The 17,714-nt window shown below is 39.8% G+C and overlaps 1 protein-coding gene across 2 annotated transcripts; it reads right to left on the bottom strand.

The window, feature by feature from the left end:
• Positions 1-948: 948 nt before the first annotated feature.
• On the bottom strand, positions 949-7,066 carry CTLA4 (cytotoxic T-lymphocyte associated protein 4). Of its 2 annotated transcripts, XM_003253971.4 has the most exons (4): positions 6,801-7,066; positions 3,938-4,285; positions 3,384-3,493; positions 949-2,157 (listed from the first exon to the last, which is right to left on the bottom strand). In XM_003253971.4, the coding sequence occupies exons 1-4, from the start codon at positions 6,907-6,909 to the stop codon at positions 2,053-2,055; spliced, it is 672 nt and encodes a 223-aa protein (XP_003254019.1). In that variant the 5' UTR covers positions 6,910-7,066; the 3' UTR covers positions 949-2,052. The 2 variants fall into 2 exon arrangements, with proteins under 2 accessions (XP_003254019.1, XP_003254020.1); XM_003253972.3 differs by lacking the exon at positions 3,384-3,493 and having other exon boundaries at positions 6,801-7,049.
• Between the last annotated feature and the right edge of the window lie 10,648 nt (positions 7,067-17,714).

The raw sequence follows: 17,714 nt of genomic DNA, 5'->3' as shown, positions 1-17,714 counted from the left end.
TTACTATGTGCTGTCTTGTGTGTTTGTTAGCACTTGCTGGGGAAAGAAAGAGAGAGAGAAAGAGAGCAAGAGCAAGCAAGAGAATGAGCAAGGGGGAGAGACAGACGAAGAGACACAGAGTTGCCTAAGCAGTGATTCTCAAAACTTGATGGGTATAAGCAGCACTGGGAAGATTTTTGGAGATACAAACTCCTGGCCCAACACTCAAAGATTCTGATTCAACGCATCTGGGAATAAGTGTGAATTGGTGTTTTTAGTAAGTGACCCAGTGGATTCGGTTACAGGTGGTCCCTGACCACACTGAGAATCATTGCAAAAGACAATAACAGGATGTGGAGGTCAAAAATAGGAAACCTTAAGTGGAAACCAAACGTGCTGAGACTATACATTGGTTAAGCAAGAATCACAGAGGGCTTCGTGTGCCAGGCCTAGGTGTGCCAGCTGATAGCAACATAGGACCACAGGTGTGTGTTTTCCCCATATTTGAAAAATAGTTCATTTGGAAGCCACAAGGAAAAGCTCTGTTTTTCAGGAAGGCAGATCAAAATGGCTGCAAGGGACGTGGTTGCCAACATTGGAGTTGCCATGACAACTGTAATGCCTGTGAGAATTGAGCTGAGAAAGCAGGCAGTAAGAAAGGGGCAGTGAAGAACCTGTGTTAAACAGCATGCCAATTGATGTATAAAAGACTGCTATGTCTGTGTTAACCCATGTTATATCCCAAATAGTGGTGAGGAAATCAAAAGGAAAGAGGATGGATACCTTCCAAAAATGACTAGCAGGTAACGGGCTGGTGCAAAGCTGACTCATGAAGCATTATTTGTCCTTTTGTGGTTTTTCAATTTGTTTCCAGTATTTCTAATATTGGAGACTCCACCAGATACTGAATGAATCAAGCAAAAATTTAAACACAATACTCAAATGCAAAGATGATAAAGACAACTCCGGAAAACGACCACCACAGATTTTTATTTAATTAAAAATATTATACATGTTGTTGCATTTTCATGGAAAATATTGAGTTAAAAACACAAGCAGTGTTAATTTTCAGAAACCTTCATGCACCCCATTCTGCCACCTGCTGCCTTCTGTCCATGGCATTAACTACATGTTCATAAGAATTGGGCCCGTCGAACTGGAGCTTCCTAGAAGGTCATACCTATGGGTCTCCTGAAGTAAGCCATTGTCTTCAAGACAGTGTTCTGTCAAGTCAACTCAGATACCACCAGCTGTGGCTTCCTTGCAAACCATTGAAAGGAACTGGTGTAAAAGCCCCAAAGCACATGTCAACACCAACTCAGCACAATTCCGCGCAATCAAGAACTACTATGACCTCATCCAGTTTCCAAGCCAGTTAGCAAATGACCTTGTGTTCTACCTGGTATATTAGTGTCCTGAGCTCCTCCACAAAACTTCCCTGAGACCCATGGTGGAAAGACACTGCCATATAGTGTTTATATTCAAACCATTAACAAATACACAAAAACATATGTGGCTCTATGCACAATACTATCAAATTAAAAATATATATATATATATATATATGCAATACAACCTTTAGCATCACTGGCTAAAACATAGCCATGTGAGTATTTTTGAAGCCTTGATGTAATCATACATTTGTTTAAGAAATAAAAGGCATAAAATTTAACTTGAAAAGATCATTTTGGATATAAACGTCTCATACGTAAATATAAGGTGTGTACAATATAGTCTTCTCCCTCGCTCCCTGCCTTTTCTTTCTTTGGGCTGTGCCATTCCCTAACTTAATTCCTTGACCCACATCATAATGCTGCATCCCCATATTAATCCCAAGTGATGCTTTCACTGAAAGTGGAGCTGATGTGACAGAAACATCCCAACTCTGTCTTTCTGCTCCTTTGCTTTAAATTGTAGTACACGTAATTTGGGTTCTGCATCCAACTTTATATTAAAGAGAGATGAATTCCCCCCAAATGCACAAACAAATAAAAATAGCTGGATAGCAAAAAAGTTAGAATTGTCTCAGCTCTTGGAAATTGAAATATGGACTCTCTTCTTCATAATGGTTTCTCAATTGATGGGAATAAAATAAGGCTGAAATTGCTTTTCACATTCTGGTTCTGTTGGGGGCATTTTCACATAGACCCCTGTTGTAAGAGGGCTTCTTTTCTTTAGCTGTCAAACACAAAAAGAAACAGTCATTACTACTGAGGAATACAGAAGCCACTTCTAACCATAATAGAACTCAACACATATTGGGTCCCTACCTGGTTAAAAATGAATGTTCACAGCATACAGAATTATAAACCTCAGGAGATTTTCTTGATTCAGCTATTAAAATTTATTTTAGATAAATAACTGTGATTTTGATGTTAAATGGCAATCATTTGCCTTGAATGGAAGATAGGAGAAAGAGACTTTGAGAAAGCTTCACAAAGAACACCCAGAAAGCCTATGATAATTGATCGATCTTGTCTGCAAGGGAACAAGCTTGATAAGGTAATAAGCTTTAGTTATCCTGTTTGAGAGCTGTATTTCTCATCCCCACTGCTGAACCTACAGCAAAGGACATCTCTGTCAGGTTGGGTAGAGGATGTTGGAATAGAATATATCTTTGTGTATGTGTATAAGAGACAGAGAGTGAGAAAGAGAGAGAGAGAAAGAGCGAGAAGAAGGAAGAGGAAGAGAAGAAGGGAGAGAGGGAGAAGGGTGAGTTTGTAATGGCAAAGCCAGCCTTAGGCAGAGGTGTCTGAGAGGGACTGTCAAAAAGAAATCCTGATAGGAGGCCTGATTCCATACTTCTACCTCTTCTACCACCAACACCAACACCTGTGATAAATAAAAACTGGGACTTTCATTTCCTGGCTGAAGGGGAAGGCAAAACGTCCCAGTCAAGCAAACTGGATAATAGGGATAGGTGTTATGTGAGCAGCTATAGCTTCGACAAGGAAGGCACCAGAGTGGCACCAAGAGGTGACTTCCAGGTGATGGAGAGGGACATGGAGAAGGAGAATAAAGACCATCCAGGTGGTCCTCTCTAGCAGCCTAATTCTGCCCAGCCTAATCTCGTGTTTCAGGGCTGTTAGCTTAAGTACAATTGTCACGAAGACAAAGAGCAAAACAGCTGCCCCATGTTATTGCAACGGTTACTCAAATTGAAACCCTGCTCAGAAGCACATGAACATTCAATGTCAAACAAATTCATCTAAAATATTAGTCATTCTGAAACCTCAAATGCCAATGCCTACGGTTCTAGTGCGTTCTTTACCACTGTCCTTCTTCCTCTTCATTTATTGCCTCATCTCATCTCAAGAACACTAAACTCAACATCATCTTTTGGTCAGTTGATACCACTAAAGGTATCCCCATCAGACATGGTGCAACATCAACACCACACTCACCATTTTGCTCAAAGAAACAGCTGTGAGGAGAAAGCTATAAAAAAACAACCCCGAACTAACTGCTGCAAGGATCCAGAGGAGGAAGTCAGAATCTGGGCACGGTTCTGGATCTGCAACAGAAAACAAAGCAGAGCCTCCCTGAGATAGTTTTAAACTCTAGGGCTCTACTCCCCAACACTGGTGAAAAAAGGACATTAGAGCTTCCAGGCCTTGAGGTCCACCCCTAAATTGCATAGGTAGCCCACCAATAGGTTTGGCTATTTGGGACTACTTCCCCAGGAGCATCATATCATATCAAAAGCACAGATCAAACGTCATGATGGTTAGCACTCCAGAGAGAGAGCCTCAACTTCCCCAAATCATTTTATTTTATAGTCAGAATGCTATTAAGGTTGCCACCCATAATAAGCAAGGCTACCATGTGGTAGAGAACTCTTAAAGAGAATATCCGCAGTCCTAAAAGTAAACCTCCTGAAATTAAGGAACAAAACTGTTTTTGCACATAGAAGACCGCAATGCAACAGGTGTCAACTCAGTGAAATGGCTTTGCTCACCAATTACATAAATCTGGGTTCCGTTGCCTATGCCCATGTAGTATGGCGGTGGGTACATGAGCTCCACCTTGCAGATGTAGAGTCCCGTGTCCATGGCCCTCAGTCCTTGGATAGTGAGGTTCACTTGATTTCCACTGGAGGTGCCCGTGCAGATGGAATCATCTAGGAAGGTCAACTCATTCCCCATCATGTAGGTTGCTGCACAGACTTCAGTCTCCTGGCTGTCAGCCTGCCGAAGCACTGTCACCCGGACCTCAGTGGCTTTGCCTGGAGATGCATACTCACACACAAAGCTGGCGATGCCTCGGCTGCTGGCCAGCACCACAGCAGGCTGGGCCACGTGCATTGCTAGCATGGAAAAGCCAAAGGGAACTCGGTGAACTCATGCTCCTTCGTGGCCAAGCCCACCCACGGCCTTCTCTCCCCCTTCAACAAATCTATCACTTACCCCTTCCCCTCTCCACACCCCCAGCCTCCCCTCCATCTCTCAACTGTTTTCCAGCTACTCTCCATAAAGATGTTTTCTTACTGAGAAATAGATTCTTCAAGATGGTTGTGGTAGGAAGAACACTGATATGACAAACAGAAGACCTGGCTCTACCATGAAATATGTGATTTGGGGCAAGTCACACCTCCCCCATGTCCTTCATTTTTTTCACATATAGTAAGAGATAATTAGATGAGATGATATGTTCTCTGGTATTCTAAGGTTATGATAGAATGAAAGGAGCTATACAGCTCCAGAACTATAATGAGTGGTAGGGGAAATTCTGAAGGTTGAGGTACAGAATCTTGCTTTATCTCTCCAAGTATATGTCAAAAACCTCTGCCTACTTACTGAGCTGGCCCTGAACCTCTATCACCCAGGAGTAGCTGTGTCTTGATGCACTGTACCAGCCTCCGCCTTCCCTGGCATTGTTGTAGAGTGGAAGATGTTGTTAGATGAAGGAAGCCACAGAGCCGAGGGCACCGGGTCGTTTCCTCTCTAGGTTGAGGCAACCCTGCTGTTAACTCCTGTGGGCTTCCCCTGACACCACCACCGCCTCTCTGCCCTTTATTTCTCCTTCCCTTGAACACTCCCATGCTCCTTTGTTCTCTCTTTTCCCACAGGATGAAGGAGACCAGCTCTCCATACAGAGAGGCTTGCATCAACTCAAAAATAGTGACTGCATGCCAAATTACCTTCCTGTAACTAACCAGGCCCCTCTCCAGTCAATCTGACAAGTGAAAATCAAAACTTGTGTTGCATGATGTCACTCATCTGCTCAATCCCTTTGACACTTTACTAACACTGATTGCAAAAACAAATACAGTAAATAACATTCAATGAGTCCCCCATGATCCAATTTCAATCTATCACTCCAGTCTGAATTTCTAGGACACATTTTCCTGCTTATAAATCACCCCATATTAGAGACACTAGTCCCTTCCGCCAAGCCACCTGTACTGGACATCTGTCCTCAGAAGAGAAAACAGTTTGGCAGCAGCCATTGTCATGTCTATTCCAGCAGCCCTAGCTAGCTAGACTATAGTTTCCTTCCCTAACCCTCGCCTCTGCCTATCAGAGATGCCCTCTGAGCATCCTTAGCACTGTGATAACTCCATCACAGTACTTCATTACTTTCTGCTCTGCATTAAAGTTATTTGTGAGCTAATCATATCTCCCCACTCTTTTACTTGTGGTTCATGAACTCCTGTGAGCAGTGATTATATCCCGCCCAAGTGAGCACTCAATAATCTTTATTGTATTGACTCTAAGCTTAAGAAATCCTAAATGTCCTGCCCTCTCCCCAAGCAAGCTCACACTTATCACCACTAAATGTGGTCACACTCAACTTTCCAGTATCTGTCATGGGAGGGTCCTGGTTACTGGTTGAGATAAATTTACTTTAGGAAATTTAAATACTTCTAAGAGTGTTTATTTAATCTTTACATATTTAAAACATGTAAAAATAAGAAAATATATGTGAATATTTCTTCTCCAGTAAAAATTAAATCATCAAATATCTTTTGAGTACCTACTTCAAACAAACTACATGGTTTCTTAACCAAGAAGTTCTAGAGAGAGATAAGGTTGAGATTCAATGGAAATACTCATCATTTTAAGCCGTATAACAAACGTGGTGTCAGTCTCTGAAGAGCTGAAAACTGAGGATCTGCATCTGAAACCCACATGTAGGTCAGGCAACAATTAAGTATTGTATGCCAAACAGACTGGTGGCTTTCTTTCTTTCCTTTTTCTTGTCTTTTTTCTTTGGGCAATTTCAAACTTTTATTTTTAAATAATTGGCTAATTAACTTGTAGAATTGATTAAGAGAACCTTAAAACCTTGAATTAGGTAAAGAAGGCATTCTTCCCACAATTTCCCTACATTTTAAACAAGCTGGCTAATTCGTTTATAAAGTATATGAATCCGAGGACCTTAAAACCTTGAATTGTATAGCAAAGAAACTCTTCCCAGGATTTGCTTATGTCAATTTTGTTTTAAAGGAACTTGAGAGCTCATCCTGAAACCCAGCTCAAATGTATTCAGGACTATGGATATCCTTTCCCTCTTAAATCACTTCCAGTCTCATAGAAGGGTCTGAAATTGCCTGTATCTCTCTACTAAACCAACTCACATGCATTCATGAAGCCCCTACTAAATACCCGGCACTCGGTTCTGAGCTATCTCTTTGCCTTATTTGCTGCCGCCCAACTGTTCCCTGCTGGCCCTGGAATACAGAGCCAGCCAAGCCAGATTGGAGTTTTACCTTTAACTTCTGGCTTTGCTATAAATCACCGCCCTTGACTGCTGAAAGAAATGAAACCCAGGTGGGAGAAACACCTCCTCCATCTTCATGCTCCAAAAGTCTCACTCACCTTTGCAGAAGACAGGGATGAAGAGAAGAAAAAACAGTAGAGTGCAGGGCCAGGTCCTGGTAGCCAGGTTCAGCTGAGCCGTGTGCCGCTGAAATCCAAGGCAAGCCATGGCTTTATGGGAGCGGTGTTCAGGTCTTCAGGAAGTAGAGCGAAACCTTTCAGGATCCTGAAGCTTTGAAATGTGTTTGAACCCACACAGAATCAAGGACTTTATATAGATAGCTTTGATCCCAGATATGTATTACACATGTGCACACACAGAAGGCACTTGAATAGAAAGCCTTTTTGTTTTGGTTTTACGAGAAAGGAAGCCGTGGGTTTAGCTGTTACGTCGAAAAGACAAACTCAAGCACTCAACTGAACAAAACAAGCCAATCCATGGATGGAAAATGTATTCAATTTGAAACTGAAGCTTCATGTTCACTTTGAGGATCTGGATAAACTAAGTGGAGACTTGGAGAATTTCCTAGAGTACAAGGGTCCTCCTAAATCCCAATTTTATTCAATCTTCTGGGCATCCATAACCATCCAGTCCAATTCATTTCATTGACATCTCCAAAACTACTAGGCTGCTAGCTTTCTGAGCCCTTGGGCTAATGGCAGGATTTGTCTAGGCATCATTAATAAAAACTGTATTCTATCTGTGAAGCACCATCCTTCTAATGGTCCCTTGACAGTTTTACAAATAAGTTTATTTCTCTAGACTCCATGTAGCATTTGGTTAAGAGAAAAAAACCAAAATCACAAGAAATAAACTGAAAATAGGCAGAAAAAAAGCTGCCTCTGGTTTTGCAGAAGGAAAGAATTCAGATGTTCTTAAAAGCCTTAACTCAACAGAGACAAAACAGAGTTGAAGAAGGTCCAAAGAAAAGCCAACCCAAATGATTCAAGAGATTAGAGGCTTCCATAAAAGGATAGACTTTTTTTCTAATACAAATTTTTCAAGCAGAAAATTCAAAAATGAAGATTAAATATAACCAGAGTCCTTAAATTTGTGACAGCTGTAGACAGGACCAATGATCTAACAAAAAGAATTTGAAACATTGAGGACCTTCCTTAAATCTGGAGAGTTTTCATACATTTTAATAAAGAAAGAAACATTTATGGGGAACCTGTAATATGCCAGGAATTGTGTGCACTTAGGATTGAATGATGACAAAACAAAAACATAGTTGATACCTTAAGGGGCTTCTAGAAGGCTGACATGCAAACAGACAGCTGCAACAGGGAATATGGCATTTGCCTACTCCAGTCCATCCATGGTTTCCCATTGTCCACACTTCAGCACAGCAGAGGAGACTCTGCAGAATACTCACCAAATGCCTCCCTCTTTGGCCTGTGCCCCAGCATTCCCTCCCATTCCCCCTTCCTGCATTTGTCTTTCCTTCCACATGCCTCTTTCATGCCTCATCACCTTTACCCATGCTGTTCCTACTGCTTTTTTTCTCCTATTATCTTATTTTATACTCCTTCTCATCCTCCAGGACTTAGCTCAGCTGTCACCTCCTCCAGGAAGCCTCTTCTTTTTTTTTTTAATTTTATTATTATTATACTTTAAGTTTTAGGGTACATGTGCACAACGTGCAGATTTGTTACATATGTATACATGTGCCATGTTGGTGTGCTGCACAGAAGTCTGTTCTGACCTGCCTGTTTTCTATACGCTGCTACACATTATAGAAACCTTCAAGCCCCAGCTCAAGTGCCGACAAGCAATAGCAACCTAATGGGCACTTCCTAATGCCAGACTGGGCACCAGAGGTTCTTTAAAAAGTGAAAAACAAATGTTCTGGCCCTCAAGAGGAACACACAGCAGTGGTAGGGACAGACAGCTAAACCCATGATCATGATAGAGTGAGATCAATGCTGGAATTGAAGTACTATGTAGAGGAGCAGAAGCCAGTGGTTCAGCCTGTGGAAGTCAGAAAGGGCTTCTCAGAAGAAGAAAAGCCTGAACTTATTATTGAGAACAGGGAAAAGAGTGGATATTCAGACAAGAAGAACAAAATGGCCTAAAGTTGGAGATGGCATGAAGAGTTCATTATGGTCACAGGACAAAGCTTGTCTCGGGATGAGTAGAAGGTGCAAGCGGATGCTCTTAGCAGCAAGGGCCAATGAAACATAAGGAGCAAATTGGTATGACTGAGTTCACATTTGGGGTAAATTTTAGGGATGGGGAGGATGGGTTCAGGGAGAAATGTAACCAGGAAAACTGGGAAGAAGACTATTGGAATACGCCAGGCACTAGGATTTGGAAAGCTTTCTGAAGGGGGCAAAATAGTAAATATGTTATGATTTGCAAATGGTGTGGTCTCTGTTGCCACTACTCAACTCTGTCATTTTAGAATGAAAGAAGACATATATTATATATAAACAAATGGGTGTGTGTGCATTCCAATAAAACTTTATTTACGAAAATAGGTGAAGTTTGGATTTGGCCTGTGGGCCATGGTTTGCCAACCCCTGGTCTAAACTAAGGTAATGACAGCTGTGAAGACGAGGTCCCTATGGGACTAGTCCACAATCAGTGAGTGGAGGGAGAAGTTTAGAGTGAATGACACCAGAATTATGGTTTGAGAAGTACTGTGGTGCTGCAGAAATTATTCAAATGTCAAGTTTTCTTTCTTTTCTTTTTCATTTTTTTGAGACAGAGTTTCACTCTTGTTGCCCAGGTTGGAGTGCAGTGGCGCGATCTCGGCTCACTGCAACCTCTGCCTCCCGGGTTCAAGCGATTCTCCTGCCTCAGCCTCCCAAGTAGCTGGGATTGCAGGCACCCATCACCACGCCCAGCTAATTTTTTGTATTATTTTAGTAGAGGTGGGGTTTTGCCATGTTGACCAGGCTAGTCTCAAATTCCTGACCTCAGGTGATCTACCCGCCACGGCCTCCCAAAGCGCTGGGATTACAGGCATGAGCCACCGCACCCAGCAAGTTTTGTTTCTTTCAAGTCTCATAACAACCCTACAAGACAAGAGTTATCATTTTTCCCATTTTGTAAAGAAGGAAACTAAGGCATTGAAAGTTAAGGTGACTTATTCAATCACCCGTAGGAAGTGGCAGAGCCAGGATTTGAAGCCAGTGATACTCTTTGTCACTATGCTAAAGCAAAGATTTTGAAGCCCAAGATAACTGGATTTGTATCCTAGCATGAGAACTTGCTTACTGTTGACCTGGGGCTCAAAGCCCAATGTCCTCCAGATAATGGCAGCTACTTCTCAAGATTATTGAAAGGATTAAATGAGATAATGCATGTAACATGTATAAAAGGCCTATTGGAACAGATAGCCATTCAATAAATAGTCCTTTCTTATTATAGAGTCACTGAGAAGACAGAGGTGCAATTTACTGGAATAAATAACAGGAAGAGCAGGTGAGAAAGTGAAATGACAGCTTTCATTTGGGTATGTTGAGTTAATGGCATCCATGGAAAACAGTTGCCAATAGGATTCTGGAGCACAGGAAGAGACATTAGTTTAGGCAACTATGAAGCCACTGATGAAAATGTCACAGGCCAAGCCACAAAACGAGCATTCTTTAAACATTTGTTAAAAGAGTAGGTAAATGAATGAAGACAGTTTAACATAAGAAGAGATGAGAGTTGTAATTAGAACTTTCAAAGACGTCTTACCAGATTGTTTAATTATGCTCTTACGAAACTAATTCTGTCATAGCAAGAAAATTCAAATGGTTGTAAAAAAAACTGCTGGGTAAAAGAATCTTGGTGAGAAAAGATATATTCACATACATCACCCCACAGATTACTTGATAATTATAATAGGGAAAAGATAATTGATAAATCTAGCAGATACTGCTTTAACCAAGTGATTCCAACTGAAGATTACTGTGATAGAGTGTTCTGACATAGGGTACCTCCAGATACAATACACTGAGAAGGACACAACGACTTTGTGTAGTTATTGCCAAAATTGTTTTAACTGAATCTAAGCATGAAGAAATAATCAGACAAATCCATATTCTGCAAAATAACTGGCCTAGATTCTTCAAAAATGTTAATATCACAAAAGATTAAAAAGGGAAAAGCCTGGAAAACCATTCTAGATTAAAGGAGAAAATAGAAACATGATGACAGAATTTAATGTGTTATTCTTGATTGAAAAAAATAATACAAAGCAGATTACTGAGAAACTGGGGGAAACTTGAGTATAGCCTATAATTCATAATAGCATTGCCTTAATGTTAAATTTCCTGAATGTGATCATTGTACTGGGGTTACGTAGAGAACCATCCTTGTTTATAGATAATACTTAGGTATTCGAGGTTTAAGTGTCAGAATGTCAGCAAGTACTCTCAGATGGTTCAGCAAAAATATGTGTCTGTGTTAGCAGAGAAAGATAAAAAGAATTAAACAATAGTGATGGAATGTTAACAATTGGTGAATCTAGGTGAAGAATATGTGTGTATTCATGGTACCATCCTTACAAATTCTTTGTAAATTTGAGGTTTTTCAAAAAAATTGGAAGTAAAAATTATAAGGCCAACTATTTGTATTATTGATAATATGGTAGGCAATAAACGAGAGATGAGCAAACTGAAATTTAGAGAGGAAAAGTGACTTGCTGAAGGTGATTCTCCATCCCCTTTCCTCAGATCCAAGCTCCACCTGGCCCAGACCCCTGTAGAAAATGTCTCCTTAGTTCTCTGTCAGGGTGACTTCTGAGGGCCTAGCATTGGAAGTTCCCAGCACATCAGGAAGCACAAGGTGGAAGTCCAGGTCTTTCTTCCCTGCCCTCTCCCAGATTCAGGGCCATGTATCTGGTAGTAACAGTACCTCTCCACAAGTACAGCTCTTGTTTGGTGGCCCCTGTTCTATGATGCCCATTCTTACTCTTACCTCCCCTGGTCCTTTCCATCCTAGGGGTGCTATCAGCTTCCACTGTTGCTAGTGTCTGGGTGCATTACCAACCTCCACCCCTAACCCTTCTTAATATTTCTCAAAGTAGTTCTTTCATTGAATCTTTTATTTGAACCCCCTGTTTCCTGTTGGGACCCTCATTGATCTAGTGCTACATTTGGTATGTGGCAAAAACTGGATTGAAATCTTCGTCTTCTCATTCAGTACTTATTTTTCCCCAGTTATCTTATGTACAGCAATAATATGTTGTATCATATAGGTTTGTATTTGTTACAGTCAATCATGTGTAATTCTGTCTCTTCCTCCAAATTCTATTTCCACAGCACTTACATCCTCAACACACACAAAGCACTTAGTCAACGCCTCTTTTGTACCTAGTAGATAATAGAGAATTTCTGCATTTCAGTTTAGATCTCAAACGTTTTTATTTATCTTGCATCTCATTTCCAGCTCTGGGGAAAGTGCTAATCACTAAGGACACAATCATAGGCCTGATAGGTACTAATGAGCCCAGCAGAGTGATTAAAAGCATGGCTGGAGTCAGACAGACATGAGTTCAAGTCCTGGCTCTGTAGCTTCTGGATATGTGATCTTGGATGACATTTTTTAACTTCTCTGATCCTCAGCTTCCTCATCCGTAAAATATGGGTAATTTACAGGAATTATCTTATATCATTATTGTGATGATTCAATGAGCCTATACCAATAATTTATTGAACACTGTGCCTATCATATACTATGTTTTCAGGAAAAATTAGTTTACATATTAAACACAGAGAAAGCTATGGATTTTAAATTTCAGCTGTTATATAAATGCTCTTTCATCATCATTTCTACTGAATAGATGGTATTTTAGATTAAAATCAGATACTAATTATTCTAATACTCACATATTGAATTTCTGCCCTGTCAGTATTTCTATGAGTGTCTGGAACCAAACAGTTTATTATTTTTTACCTGATTGAGTCTAAAAACTCACAACTCTACACATAATCTAAGAATTATGTATTATAAGCTCTCAATTATTCAGTGGCCGAATATTCAAATGTCTAAGGGTACCACATCCTTGGATATTTTCATTTCAGGTTAGGAAGGGGAAAGTCAATTTGCTAATTAGTTTTACCATTCCAATTATAAAAGAAAAAAAGGTGGGGGGGTTGGTGGTAAAGGAAATGAAAATAATCGGCTAAAATTAGGACTTGGGGATTCACTGTGATTTCATTTATACTCACTATCTTCTTATATCCTAATAGCTTGAGTAAACCCCAGATTGGTTTTGTAGTACTCTTAGTGGTTACTGGGTTTGAAAGATCTCTCAAGATTTGCATAATTCACAGTGGTGCCTATGGCAAAGTATCTTCAGAATTCCAAAAGAGGTAGAGTTTGAAGAGTAACTGGGTTGTTTACTTAATTGTAAAATTCCTCAGTTTGTATAGCTCATTCTGAACTTAATTCAACTTTTCAGATTTTTGAATCTTTTTTTCCCTAAACCTCCTCCAATTATCCTTTACCCAACTAGTACACCCAAAAAAAAAAAAAAAAAAAAAAAAAACAAATCAACCTTTTATTGAAAGATTTGCACCTGGCATTGACTGTGGTACCTACTGCAAAACATCCTTTGCTTCATGGTTTCGGATGTAACGGGAAGAATGAAAAGTCTAATATTTGCATAGTGTGCAGTTTCAGGACATCCCATTACGTTGAGCCTATAATCATGCCTAATTAAGGTTATATACCCTGTGTGTTTGTGCTAATTAGCTCATCACACAGAGCTCCTTTCAAAATCGACTTCAAAGGAAAAAGAAAATCATCTACCAAAGTAAGTGACTGCTGAAGAAGAATCTATCAATCATCTCACTTCGAAAGAGAATTAAAGAGAAAGGAAATGATATGCAAAGTGACTGGAAAGAAATTTTAGCTTCATTACCATTAAAGGGTGAAAATATGGGCTGGGCAAGAACCCACTTAAATAAATGTGGTAGGTTAATTTTCAGTCCCTAGGAAACTATAATCCATTTCATAAAATCAGGTAAAAAATGGATGCTTCTGAGCTGTGGACTTTGTCAGTCCTTTAGTGGGGAAACAGAGTAGGTTCCTGCTGGCTTTTCAGTTTACATTGTGAACAGGGTTGTCAGGGAAGCAAAGTTGTATTTGCTGATTTGGATGATAATGAAATGCAGAGCCTGCTTCAGTTGAAGGGTAATCTTTGCCTGTCACCGATTTAATTCTATAGAGATGAAAACAAATATTTTTGAATGAATAAATAATTAGTCAGCTGGGCATGGTGGCTCATGCCTGTAATCCCAGCACTTTGGGAGGCTGAGGCAGGCGGATCACTTGAGGTTGGGAGTTCGGGGCAGCCTGACCAACATGGTGAAACCTCACCACTACTAAAAATACAAAAATTAGCTGGGTATGGTGGTGCGTGCCTGTAGTCCTAGCTACTCGGGAGGCTGAGGCATGAGAATCACTTGAACCCGGGAAGCAGAGGTTGCAGTGAGATGAGCTCACACCACTGCACTCCAGCCAGGGCAACAGAGCAAGACTGTCTCAAATAATAATAACAATAATAATAATAATAATAAGTTAACCGTGGTGACAAAACAATTTGTACAGGGAATCTGTGTTCTATTGCCTAAGCTCCTTACTTTATATGATTACATCTTTTGAATATCTTATCTCCACTTATGGATAATGTTCTGTTATTATATTTCGAATTTTAGACATTATCATCTCTGATTTTCTGTCAATGTCCTTAGATTCTCACTCCTAAAAGTAAAATTAAAGTTGGATTTTGTCTTTTTTCTTAATCCCTCAGCCCTGTTGTAACACAGCCAGCCATAAATAAATTTAGGTAAGTGGCTTTATCAAAAGCCAAAAATAGATGCTTTCAAAATAGGTAAACTTATTTTACAGATCAGGAAACTGATATTGAGAAGGTAATTGACTTGCCCAGGGTCACATATTCAGATCTTATTCTTTCATTGTCAAGGAGAAATAAACAGAAAGGGAAGGGTAAATAGTCCCATATTTGACCCACGACACCCTCCCCGCAACGTACCCCACCTGAATGGTACATTCAGGAGTGTACCTGATTTCTATTTAGAACAAGCTGAGATTACCCAGTACCATTTCTATTTTACAAAAGAAGAAACTTCACAAATCACTAATATTTTCTTGTCTTAATGCAAGGAGAAGGAAATCTTGGACTTGGACTACAAATCATCTTTAATGCTGAACGAACCACCCACCTACACCCCAAAACTTGCTAGCTATCTATAAAGAGTAACATTGGAAGTGCCAAACATTTGATGGAACCCATTTCTTGCATATTTGTGGCTGATATAATCTCAGCCTCAAGCACTTATTTCAGTTTCTTGGTTACAGAGACATTGCTTTCATATTTTGAGCTGTGTTATTTTGGGCCCTGCTGCAACTGCCACGTTTCAATGATGCCAGGCCCTGACCCTCTTCATACTTCCAGTTCAGAGGAAATGGTTATGCCCAAACCTTGAGCACAGAAAATATAGAAAAAGAGTACCTTTACTGTTTACAGTGTGAGTGATAGCAGCTGTGATGCTAGAAAAGGGTGTGTTAGGTGACAAGAAATACAGGGTGTTTGCACAGCCTGTGGCAGGCATTGACTCCCAGAGCTAGAAGAAATGTTAGTGAGTTCTGCTGTCTCATTTTAAAGAGAGAATATGAAGGCCCAGGAAGGTGAAATGATTTACCCAAATCACCCACACAGCCTGCTGGTGGTAGAACCACGATAACAGCCCAAGGGCCCTTGATTCTAATATGATTTTCTTCTCACTGCCTTTACTGTCATTCACCACCTTCTCCAGAACCTCTTGAACTGGCATGGCTTCTGGCTGTAGTTTTCTGCCCAGTTTGCAACTTCAAACCCAGCCCCACCAAACTTCCTGCTAGGTCTTGGGTACCCACAAACACAAATCAGTAAATCATTTAAGTAAAAAAAAATACATATGGTCTCACAGCAGCATTAATCACAACAGCCAAAGTGGAAACATCCCAAGTGTCCATCAACTGATGAGTGGATAAACAAAATGTGCTCTATCTACACCACGGAATATTATTCAGCCATAAAAAGGAATGAAGGTGCATGCTACAACATGGGTAACCTTTGAAAACATTATGCTGAGTGAAATAAGCCAGACACAAAAGGACACGTATTGTACGATTCCACTTGTATGAAATATCCAGAATAAGCAAGTCTGTAGAGCCAGAAAGCAGATTATTGATTGCTAGGGAATGTGAGAGGGGAGAATGGGGAATGACTGCTTGATGATATCAGATTTCCTTTTCGGGTAATGAAAACACTCTGGAGCAGCATAGTGGTAACTGTTACATGATGTTGTGAATATACTAAATGCCACTGAATTGTATACTTTCAAATGGTTAAAATAGTAGATTTTACATTATGTGCACTTTACAACACACACACACAAATATGGTCATATTGACAGATTCTATAGGCATTCACCATCTCACAAAGCACACCATTGGTCTTACAGTGTTATTGGCCATATGTTTTGTTCTCCTCTGAATGTAATCTGGCCAAATCTGAAGCCACATTCCACTTCTTTTCAAGTGTCAAAAGAATGAATTGGTGTACACATCCTTCATGAGCTGAGGCAGGGAAAAAAGATTCTGTTTATTTCTCATTATCTGCAATTCTGATCTCACATCACACTGAACCATCACCAGCCAGAATCTGAGATATGGATAACTGGCTCTGCCCTCTCTTGGGCACAATTTTCTAACAGGTTACTCAGCTGTGGACTAACTAAATGAGATGGAGGGAAGCCATGTTAGAAAAATTTGGCCCAACGAACTGTATTATTCCAATGTGCTTTAGGAGAATATGATTTAGAAGGAGCTGGTTACATTAAGTAGCTTTCCTTAGTAGACCCATTTCACAGATTATGTTCTAAGAGGAAAATCTCTGGCCCAACACTTCAGCCATGAGGAAGAAACTAAACAATTGTATTTACATGGTCACGTCAGAACCTGTTGAGGGTAATAAGAGTAATGCAGTGTAATTAAAACCGAAGCTCTTTGGTTTTTATCTGGCACACGCATAGAGCTCAGTTTCTGTATGCACCTAATAGGACCATGTCATGGCAATGACATTGTCTGCTTAGAAATCCATTGCTTATATTTTTGTTATTTCTCAACATTATTTAGATTCAGTCTGATCACATAAAGTTCTTGCCACATGCAAAGTTTGAACTTTGTAGTTCTGGACATTTCTGTTCCATTGGTTAAGAAATGCTGACAAGTAGAAAACACCAGAAACATGTGTTTCCTGTGCTCTTAAAATATAAGGAGGTCAAGAAGCTTCCATCAAATGCTTCTCCTGCATTTCATCCTTTGGATAAGATAGACAATTGTGAGCATGAGAACAAGTAAGTTTATTTGGAATTTTAAGCTCACAAAAAAAAAAGAGCTAAAGGAAGTTATGATGTTTAAAAATTAAAAGTTTGTCACTGGAATTTATTATCCTGATTTATAGGATAAATTCAGTAAGCAAGTTTATGATCATGTTGCCAAATAAATGCAATTCTTTTTCTCATCATCTGTAATCACTATTTCCATTTGAGAAAATAAATCACTTCCAAATTATCTGAATCTCCCTCCAAATAACCAGGCTTTTTTTTAGTTTAACACCATAAAATGTCTATGTAAGTGAATGCCATTTGTATAACCTGATTATACTCACTGATTTCACTATCTCCTGTAGCAAAGAAAAACTGAAAAAAATAAGTGAAATCCCTAAGATTTTTATTTTAAGAGAATGGGAGTAAAGAAGAAAATGAGAAGAGTAAGAGAAATGAGAAACAAATGAAACAAAGGAAGAAAGACAAAACAGAAACTTTAAATGAAGGATAATTTGCATGTATTCAAAGAAGCATCAATTCTGACCCATCTGACAGAATTAATCAGCAATAAGAGAACATTGGTTTTTATTGTGGGTGGAACTTTCCTAAAATTCCCAAAACCTCTTGATATCACAAAAC

Source organism: Nomascus leucogenys, chromosome 22a (assembly GCF_006542625.1).
Source record: "Nomascus leucogenys isolate Asia chromosome 22a, Asia_NLE_v1, whole genome shotgun sequence".
Lineage (NCBI taxonomy): Eukaryota > Metazoa > Chordata > Mammalia > Primates > Hylobatidae > Nomascus > Nomascus leucogenys.
This window is presented reverse-complemented; position numbering and strand designations above follow the sequence as displayed.

Coding starts and splice junctions, on each gene's coding strand:
- CTLA4 (XM_003253971.4), bottom strand. CDS start 6,909: ATGGCTTGCCTTGGATTTCAGCGGCACACGGCTCAGCTGAACCTGGCT. Junction 4,286..6,800: donor CATCCCTGTCTTCTGCAAAG/GTGAGTGAGACT, acceptor TTTCCATGCTAG/CAATGCACGTGGCCCAGCCT. Junction 3,494..3,937: donor AACCCAGATTTATGTAATTG/GTGAGCAAAGCC, acceptor TTTCTGTTGCAG/ATCCAGAACCGTGCCCAGAT.